The 10915-nt window shown below is 32.7% G+C and overlaps 1 protein-coding gene across 12 annotated transcripts in view; it reads left to right on the top strand.

The window, feature by feature from the left end:
• Positions 1–10915, top strand: part of LOC146994913 (uncharacterized) — a 691669-nt gene that overhangs the window by 481506 nt on the left and 199248 nt on the right. For 2 of the 12 annotated variants that reach the window (XM_085824756.1, XM_085824741.1), the window contains one exon: positions 3624–4388. The exons of 6 other annotated variants lie outside the window; for them this stretch is intronic. In XM_085824756.1, coding sequence (XP_085680882.1) covers positions 3624–3732 — 109 coding nt within the window. In that variant the 3' untranslated portion in view covers positions 3733–4388. Of the gene's footprint in view, positions 1–3623; positions 4389–10915 lie in introns of those variants that run through there. 4 more of the 12 variants (XR_015043325.1, XR_015043339.1, XR_015043328.1 and 1 more) reach the window with 4 other exon arrangements.

Below are 10915 nucleotides of genomic sequence, written 5' to 3'. Positions count from 1 at the left end.
AATGTAAGGCCTACAAACTGAAACGTAACTTTATCTTATTTCTGTACTATTCATTAGAGTTATATACATTCCCATCAATAGATTCTGAATGGCTAAATATTCTGCTTACCCAAATCAGTTATTTTTTTTCTCTCTTCTTTTTCTTAATTTTAAATAATCCGGAAAGTAAAGCTATAGAAAATTTCACTTCTTCATTAGAAATCTGATTTGGAATTTTGTTTTCCGAGATAAAAATTTTAATTCCTTATCTCTTTTCTCAACACAAAGATCGAAAAACGTAACATCGACATTTTGAAAACATTTGTAAACTAATAGAAGGGAAAAAGCAGAATACAATGGTTCAGCAAGCATGTAAATATCTCTATCACTTAAGTTTCAGCTATGTTTGTTATAGTATATTCAGGCGTATAAGACGCACTTTTAAAACAAAATGTAAGATGGAAATTTATGCGTGCGCTCTGTACGCCAGCCATAAAAATTTTATGTTTGGAAATATGGAAAAAGTGAGCATACGAAAATTAGATTTCTGCGTGTAATTAATTTTTTTTTCTTTAAAAGAAATAACACAGTTTATGTACTTAAAAATTTTCGTTATAAAAATTCTGTTTCATTTTCACCTTCACATCTGATCCATACTTCCATAGATCCAAGTTCCTCATATTCGGCTTAAGTTATATCTTCAAGCACATCATCGGATTCTGTTTCATTTTCGCCGTCACTTTTTCTCTGATCAACAGATAAATAATCATCTTCCGTTTCAACTAGACCGTCAGATATACCACATATATTAAATGGGTTTAATTTTATTCCGTGCTTTTATTATTTACTGACACACTATTTATGGACTGGCATGACGTATTTGGTCTCCATTTGTAACTGTTTTTTTCACCTTCACGTTTGCTCGAGTATTCCACTGACGTTAAAAATATTCTATCGATGATATATTGACATATATGTCTAATATCTGAACTGATGGCAATAATCCGCCTGGATAAACTGTCATATCTGTATAACATTATTTCAACAACATATTTGTGTTATCCGTTAGATGGAGGCTGAACATGTCTCAAAGTATTGGATTTTCTTGATTATCTGAGACAAAAGGAAGCTTTTGCCAAATATTTCTTATCCACAGTTTCACGACATTTTTCTCCGTCGATCATTTCTCTTGAATACGGATGAAAACACTTTCGGGAAACTGCACTTCTGCAAAATCTTTCTTTTAAAGATATCGATGGGATTTTAATTTCGTACGGTCGGCTAAGCAGGAGATCAGTACGGTGAGGTGAGATTTCTCGTTGGACTATTGTTTCTATGTTAACCGTTATTTTTCTTTCATATCATTGTTTATTTATCTCCTACCGTATAAAAACTACTGGAATGACATCCATATTTGCAACACGTGATAGTAATTAAATTTTTCCATATTTTTAAAAACTCATCAAAGTTTTATCTCTATATTTGCGAAGCCTTTGAAAAAATTTTGTCTTTTTTTCTCGGAGAACTGAATTATTCCGTGAAGTAAATCGAAAACACAAACTCAGTTTGCTTTAGAGTTTTCACTTCCATTTGCACTCCTTTTTTCTATTTTTAAGTCAAAGAAACGTACGCTGTTTCTTGTTACAATTAATTCATTCTAGCGATGATGGGGATTTTCTACAATGCAGTTTCCAACACTTTCGCCGACGGTAAGCTATTTCATTACTTCTTTATGCAATGCACAGTTATTCTTTGGCGCAATAATCATTGTAAAATTTCATGTTTCCTCCACTCGTGTACGAAGCACTCACGAAAACCAAACTGCATGATTTCCATTTTCTTTCGCAAACTGAATGACTTAACATTTGAAACTTGCATTGTGTTTGTTTCGTTCGGCAAAAGCCATAACTACTGCTGAAGAAAGCACTGGATGAACTACACTTCACTAAAATCAAATGTGATATCGTTAAGTCTTTGATGTTGACATCAGAACCACGGTTTCAAATGACTACAGAAAGAAGAACATGACTCCTAATTCCGCAAATTCACTTTGGTCGAAAGTGCACTCTTATCCAAATTATGTTCCTTGTTTCTCGAAGTCCTAGAATAACATTCTCTTCCACATCCAGAATGAATACAAATCACCTCCTACCTTGCAGAAATATTTTCCCCGATAATCATTTCTCCTGCGCACCACCTTATCGCTTGCCAAACTGCAATGTTTCCGCAATTGACATATTTGCTCGTGTTTCCTAAGGTATGAAATAATCAAGAAGAGCTGTTGCGGGATATGATGTTTTTGGTATTGCCAAACCACCATGTGTATTTTATTGCTTTCTTTATTTACTAAAGACCTGATGCATTGTAATTAAGCGATATAAGAACTTGATTTATATGCGATTACGTTTTCTTATACAAAATGTTCCAACAATGTACTTATGCGTTGTAATTTCATTTATTCAAAACTCAGTCTAGTTATATTTATAAAATTTTCAATAGCAAACGAATGTTTTAAGAAAACAGTTTAGACGTTTTGGGTCAAGATACTTTTCAAAAAAAGTCTAATCCAAGAGTTATTTATATGAGAAATTTTATGTAAAAACAAATGGCGCACATTTTTACGTTTGAAATTTACTGGCATATTCCATGCCAAATTTAGTAAGAGATTTCAGGTTTTTACCAGCTAAAGGAAGTCAAGGATTTCTAGAATAATTTGCAAGGTCAAGGAAGAGTTTTGTCTATTGTTAATTGATATTTTCATTTCCAAAAAAGAACGTTAAGCATTAAATTTTGAAAGAAGTTTTTTATTTTCTTTTGGCACGATGCGTAATGAGTTTACTTCAAAAAAGCTGAAAATAAAAGTACCAGTTATCTATATTTTACTATTTATATCATAATAAATAACTTACTAATTTAAAATTTAATTATAAAAAAGATTTTACTCCCACAAAAGCCGTTTTATCCATTTACGCCAGTTTGGGCACTTTTCTACTGCATATGCCTTTCATCAAATTGTACACGCTCTGTCCACAAAATATTCACTCACTCTTTATTTGTGCAACCCTGGATATACTTCAATTAATAATCTGTTTTAAATGACGCAACTTTTTGTCTTTTCGAATAATAAACGGTTATTATTGCACAAAGTACGAAATCTGACTAATTATTTTTTCCTCCAATACCTAGACTTCTGTCTAGGTATTTGGTTATAAGAAATAAATCACAAAACAATTGACTGATGTCCATCGAAATCAGACGGAGATACTTATGTTCAAAATTATTTCATAACGAGTGCAAACTTTTTCCTCATAAAATCATGAGTGTCGGAGAAACATATGAAGAGCTAGGCTTCGTAATTTTTACAAAACAAATGACTTTAAATTTAAAAGTACCAAAGCGCAAACATTTACGATTTTCAAACCACATTTGTACTTGCAAGTGAATGCCTACCACAAACGACCAAGATCCGGTCTAAACGTTTGCAGACAGTGCACACACATGCGTTTCGAGTACCTTTCATTTTGGTTATTTGCGTATGCCATATAACCTTCTCAAATATTCTCATGCTTGTGACTCAGAATTGAATTATCATTTTAACTGATATTTTTATGTGACGTGTAACAATAATTTTGTTTATTTTTCAGGATGAAGATTCAGGCCCCCTTTGCGCATACCGACTGTAATTTGAATAGCCAGTTTACAATAACAAGCTTAATAGTAACCGACCGTCATAGGGATGCGCCCGAGGCTTAAAGGAACGCGAATCTCTATCAAATTTGCAACTTGTGCAAATGTAATTTTGACTTTAAAATTCTTTTATTTTCCCTTTCTCGTGTCAAAAATGTTTTTCTCTTCAATATTTAACTTTAATAACGTGAAACTTTAATTTAAATTTTCCTTTTCACTATTTTTACTTTAAAAAGGTTTTAAGTTCTTTCATTTTACAAAAGTAATACTGATTTTGAAAACTATAAATATTTCCTTTTGGTTTTTTATTTTAAAATTTGCTTTTAAATGCTCACTTTATTTATTTTACAGAAATATTATATACTCTTATAAGCAAAATATATTTCTTTTTTGTATTTCCACAAATGGCATTTTTTAAAAAATATTTTACTCCTTTTTATTAAGGGGTGTTGGAAACCCTATAGCGGCAATGTTAAATTGGCCATTTTTGGATTACCTTTTCTGAAAATCTACTGTTCTTACAGGCTTGAAGGTTTTTACATAATTAAAGTACATCTATCACCTCGCGCCCTTTCCACCACGAAGGCAGGACGTCTATGCACTCGCCATAGTAGGAAAATAATCTCTATCTTTATCCTCTAATTTATTACACATAACGGTACACAATATACAATAAAACAAATATCACTAGTATAGTATACATTTAATTATATACATAATATAAGGCGTACAAAACATTCTTTAAGTAATTTCAACTATATACATAATATAAGGCGCGCAAAACATGTTTTAAGTAATCTCTTTCCACACGGCATGGCTGCCGGTCCAATCGCTAAAGTACCAAGTCTCGTATTCACGCCACCAGCCTGCCTCGATCGGTTTTTCCGAGGAATCTCGAATTCTTTTAATACGGTGTCTTTAATCATAATATTGTTATTTCAATCCATTTCATTGAGAGTCGCGATCAAACTTTTAACTTTTGTTTTTAAACTCTGCAAAATAATTTTCCCTTCTTCAGATATTTTATAGAGATTAAGAATCACTTTAGCATGATGTAAAAAGAACAGCCATTTATCAGCTTTCGATGGTGAGTCAAACATAACTCCTTTCATTATTTTCAAATGTTTCAATAATCGTTTCCCTTGCTCTAAGAATCTCTAAGAATCTCCTATATCTTGATAAAAATAAGAACCTTAATTTCTCATTTCCATATAAAATATACTTTCTCGGTGTCTACTGGCTTTAACGCCTGACATTCGAATCATGTTATTAACAGAGATAAAAACAATTATAATTTTCTAAGTTAATATGGTTAATATATAAATTAAGAAGGACTTACCTTTGATCCCGATAGTGAAAATATCGAACGAAGAGCACAACTTGACGCTGTTAACTTTAATCATGAGCACACTGCAGTGGCACGTAACTTGACATGATTACAACACGGTAATTCACATTACCCCTGATTTAACTTTTCACGATTTCACTAGGATGATCAACACTGATGATCCCATTTTACCACTCACTGGCTGTTAACTTTTTAGCACATCACGCTTTCACAAATCGGATGAATTTATTCGCACACATGGCCCTAAACGCGCCATTTTCTTTCGTCATAAAAATCTTCTCTCATCGTAGATCCATTCGTGAACTATCACCGAATTTCATTTTATAACTTTCAGTAACTTTTTACAACCATATTTATTTATTATTTTCACTATTTAGTGATTTCCTTTTTCACAATCTTATCCAATCGACTGCGCCGATTTGCACCTCGCGCCGTTTTAACTCCGAGGCGGGTTCGGTCATTTCTCATGCACTCGCCATAATAGGAAAATAATCTCGATCAGCTTTGAAATTTTATCCACTAATTTATTAAACAATACACAATAAAACAAATACCACTACTATACATTTAGCTTAAGTTATCCCTTTGCACACGGCATGACTGCCGGTCCAACCGCAAAAGTCACAAGTCTCGTATTCTTCCCACCAGCTTGCCTCCACTCTGTTTTCCGGCGTAACTACGTCCCTTCCTTTAACCGTCTTTAGCCCCTCGCAGATAAAATGTTCTGGAAACGTCTTTCGCTAAGGGAAGGAACATCACAATACCTAGCTGAATATCCTGAAACGAGCTTTTTTATCATTTTAAATTTTAGAGTATTTTACAGTATATTTTGTTACGCATAGTAAAATTTAGCACTGATTATAATCAAAAGCTCATTTCGGCAAATATTTGGAAGCGTAGTAAATAAGGTATAAAAATTTCAGATACCTGTGAGCAGTAGTTCTTGAGAACAGGTACTACATCGAGTATAAAAAAATCACGTTGGAAAAAGGCGATTTTATGTAAAAATTCTCAATTATCAAAGCATTCAATGACAAATTAAAGCTAGATTTTGTACAGTCCTAATTTTCATAGAGATTAAAGAATGGTGTTTTAAGAAAGCTAAAATTATAGAGAATTTGAAAATGCAAATATCAGAAATCCTCATTTTATGAAATGTTTTGGCTTTCAACACCTGTATTCTATTAAATTAATATGTTTCACAAACTATAATCAATCAACAAATGAACTGTATTCCTACACTTTTATTAAATTACACTTGTCAGCGATGCAAAATAATTGATACAAAATAAGCGAGCCATTCTACATGGCTGTCACAAACACAATTCTATCAATCAATTATCTTGTTGCCACACATAAAGTTCAAAACTAAAGGAAGAAAAGCAAAAGGAATTTACGCTGTTTGCAACAATAAAATGAAGCAAACGATACTCACATAAACAACACCCCTTCAACTATTCTATTCTTTAAAGTCCTTTCTCTTTTTTTTCTATTCTGGTAAAACTTTATATATAAATTTAATTCTTTGTCTTTTAATTTTTTATTTTATATCTCTGGTCGCATTTTTCATTAACGATTAACATTTTGCATTTTGCTTATTATTATTATATTAAAATTATGCAAAATGAACAAACAGTAAGTAATGAGATGCTCAATTAAAATCAAATACAGATTTAATGATAAAAGGGAAATTTTTAATGTCATTACAAACAAGATTTCAAGAGATTCAAGAGGCCGTTGCCTAAAAAAAAAGAAAACAATTCGTCGTTTTGAAATGAAACTTAAAAAAATATTTTCGTTGTCACAAAAACAAAACTTTTTGAAACATTACGTTATTCAAACTCTTATGTCACTTCCGAGTGTCACGTTATCTAAGATGGCATAGGTTTCGGCTACGTACCCAAGCCTCTGGCATCTCCTGAGGGCGTTTGGTTACTACACCTGTACCAAAGATAGTGAACTTCCGGTGATATCCTTCTGTCTGTACCTGAACGAAACTGGCTCTTTTTGACGGCACTCTAGCGAAACACTAAAAAATCATGATTTAAATAATTTAACTGGTATTTTAAGGACGAGGATTTAGATTAACTGCTGATAATTTTTTATTTAGGTGATCGTGAGTATATGGTTTAATGATGAAGAGTATGAATATTTGAGTAGGATGATAATAAAACTTGAGGTGATTGGGCTTTGTATCTAGGTGAAGATCTTTTATTTTGACGACGACTTCAATGATGATGATGAAGATGATACATAGGATGGTTTAAAATTTTGTGATTTGGGTGATGATGGTTTATCTTATTCTGACGATGATCATGGTGACGCGATATACATGATGGTTAAAATGACGATGTGTATTAAGTGATAATAAATATTTAGATGAATTTGATGGTGACATAGTTTTGACTGATGACGATTTTGTACATGATGTGAGAGTGATTTATATAATAATTTAGAGGAGTTAGACAATGAAGACGATGATTAAATTAGGATGAAGAACATGATGATTTGGTTGATATTGCTTTCTATTTAGATGATCTGGAAGATCTCTCTCGACGATGATAATGGTGATGATGACATATACGACGGTTTAAACTGAAGGTATGATTTCGATGATGATGATTATTTAAATGATGGTTTTGAATTATCTGGTGATAATTTTATAATTTTTTTCTTGGTTATTCAGATAACAATTTTGATGGTGATTTAGACGGTTGAGGTGATGAAGACGATGATCAAATGAGAATCATATTGTTGATGGTGGTGATTTAGATGATACTGCTTTTTATTTAGTTGATTTGAGCTATGATGATTTATCTTAATTTGGCGATATTTTCAATGACGATGATGATGATAATATATATATGATGGTTTAACATGAAGATGTGTTTTGGGTAGTTATGCTTAGTTAGATGTCTTAGATGATGATTTAAATTTAGCAGATGAAGTTGATTGGATTTAGAAGGAAATTTATATAGATGATGATTTCAATGAGTTAGATATTTATTTAGATGAAGGTATATTCATTTGATAATGATTATTTAAACAATAAGAGGGTCGTCCGAAAAATTACTTTGCCGTAAACCATAAAAACAAAGTCTTATTACCTGGAAAGCTCTATTGCAAAAGATACAGCTATATTTCTGCTACTTCTCAGCATAAGAAACATCGGAACTATACCAATTGTCATAGCGTCGGTTACCTATTTCCATTAGAGTGTCATAGAAGTCTGTCGCCTGGGAAGAAAGGAAGCCCGTCACAGTTGTCTGCAACATTTCACCTGTAGGAAAGTGTGCCCAGACAAGAACGTCTTCAGGTGCAATAACACGTGAAAGTACTTGACAGCAAGATCGGAGCCATGATGGTCAGACATCTCCCAGCGAAACGTCTACAACATACATTTTGTGGAATTCCCCGTATGCGTCCGATGTTGTCGGAGGACACCACAACACCAGCACTGAACATCCCAAGCCATTTGTTCTGAATGGCTCTTCAGATGTTCTCTAGTAAAGCGTAATAAAGATCAGCTTTCACCGGAGCACCACTCGCCAATACGTCAATGAGCAGAATGCCTTTACTATCCCAGAATACCGTGCACATCAATTTCCGTGCATAGACTGAGGATCGTCCGGCGCGTGGATCCCTGTGACGCCAATCAATCGTGAGTTGCTGTTTTCTGTGGTGAAGTGAGCTACCCACATCTCATCACCTGTAACGATTCTGTTAAATTGCGTTCAATAAACTGATTTATGTATCTGCTGGCTCTAGTTCTTTGTGTTTAAGTTTTGAGTATTCGAAATGGAACTCAAATGCAATCAATCATATATATAGATTACATATTAATTCATATATTTGAATTAAATACATATTTACTTACCGGCCCGAAACTTTCTTAACACGTTGATCGCGGCGCCGCTCTCTGGGGACCGACAGTGAACTTTCCGTGTGGCCGGCGTCGGTTCCTGGGGACCGGCACTGGAATTTTCGTTTGCCTGGCGTCGTTCCACGGGACCGACAGTATAAGTTAATAAACATAGTGTCAATAAAATGTGATCAAATTTAGCTTTAATGAAATGTATTGAAACATTCTAAACAATAATACGGCTTAGCTTTAAGGTTTAACTCGCTGCCGGCTGAATGGAAAGGACAGCAAATTCGGCGCCGAACTCAGCGTGTTAATTGGAAAGCCACCGCTCAGCCTTAAAACGCAGAGCAGTTTGATTTAAATAACCCTTGATAACACTATTCTATAACGTTCTTTGTACGTTAAAGTACATATAGCACAAGAGTGTGCAAGGAAACTAATAATTAACAAATTTATTTAATATTTTTCGTATAATGAGGATAATTTCAAACTGTAAACATAATTCTAAAAATCCATGACATTATCGAATTGAGACCTGTTTCGATGTCAGATATATCTCTTAATGAAATCTGAAATTTTTTGAAATTTAACAACTAATTTTTCGAGGTATTTGACAGTCCAATCTGTATAAGTTTCATTTATTTGTTTAAATGTTTGTAAAGTGTTATCACAGATTTTTATAAAAAAGTGTGTGAGAGATAAATGATAAAATTGATGGATAGAAATGAAGGGAATATTATGCATTTGTTCAGAAACATAAACGTAGTATTTGTGAGATTTCTCGCACAGCCAAGTTATAATTGTTTTGTTAAATTCTTTTTTTCATATTTAATTCTTTTAAATTCATTTCTCAAAGTTTGTCATAATTTATGTGACTCAACTAGGTACGGAAAATTGATTCGGAATGTAAAAGAAATATATGTATTCTGTAATATTATTTTTTGTAAAGTTTATTTTTTTTTAATTAACAAGGTCTGTAATCAATGTTTGCACTTATTTAATGCACGGAGTTCCAAGCAATTTCACTCATCATCCTACAAGCTGCAATAAACACAAAAACACAACTCTGAAAATGAAATATTCTAACAAGGATTGTAAAGCCAAAGGCATATAATTAGTCTCCTCTGTATGCTCAGATCATTCAATATGATTTCTCTCACAGCTTATACATTTTCAGATGAGTTACTCACGTTCGTTTTTAATGGTAATCAAAATATGTAAAACTGCAATTAAAAAGATTAAAATTTCGACAAATTGACTAAATGAAAAATATATTCGCTGGTCGCTTAAAATTGCTTCAACGGTACCTAGTTCCAAATTGCAAGACGGGTATTCCACACACGGATAATCGAGAATTAGTATAACATTCTACAGCAAAATAATGCAAATTCCTGGTTTTTTTCATATAATGCTTTCATGCTGTCAGATTTATTACGTCTAATGTTATAATATTATTGTAAAATTACTGCCGGTAGAAATCATTCCTTGAAAATGAAGGCCCCTTGCCACCTTCTTGATGCCTAATTTCAAATGGATAATTCAAACGTGGTCAAAGGAGAAATATTAAAATTTTCAAAAATTCGTGTTTACGGTTTTTTAATACCTAGATTTACCACTGCTAACTAATATTATGATATAATAATATATTAATAATTAGTCAAATGAAATTTATGTGGCTTCGTGTCAACCACTTGGTATTTTTAACGCTGTGTTTGAGCAAAAACAGAATATTGTTTATTTAAGCTATAATAAACATCCTACAGTAACATTTAGTTATTGTACATTGTTTTTTATCAGCACTTACGAGCTGAAGTTTCGTCTTATTAAACTATCCATATTGGTGTTTTTCATGCTCCTATATTGTTTTTGTATATAAATAATGGAAATTACAATTGGGATGATCAGTTCCATAAAACTCTCAGTATTCTGCAATCCTAACCACATGACCAATGGTGCCCCAAACATACAAGAAACAAACAGGTATTTACAAGTAGGAATGATTTTCGAAACGTTTGCTTGAACAAAACTCAAAACAA

This window comes from Stegodyphus dumicola, chromosome 10, assembly GCF_044657685.1.
Source record: "Stegodyphus dumicola isolate Sdum_Otavi_A_Nest chromosome 10, ASM4465768v1".
Taxonomy (NCBI): Eukaryota; Metazoa; Arthropoda; class Arachnida; order Araneae; family Eresidae; genus Stegodyphus; species Stegodyphus dumicola.
Note: the sequence above shows the minus strand (reverse complement) of the source record. Positions and strands in the feature narration are given on the sequence as shown.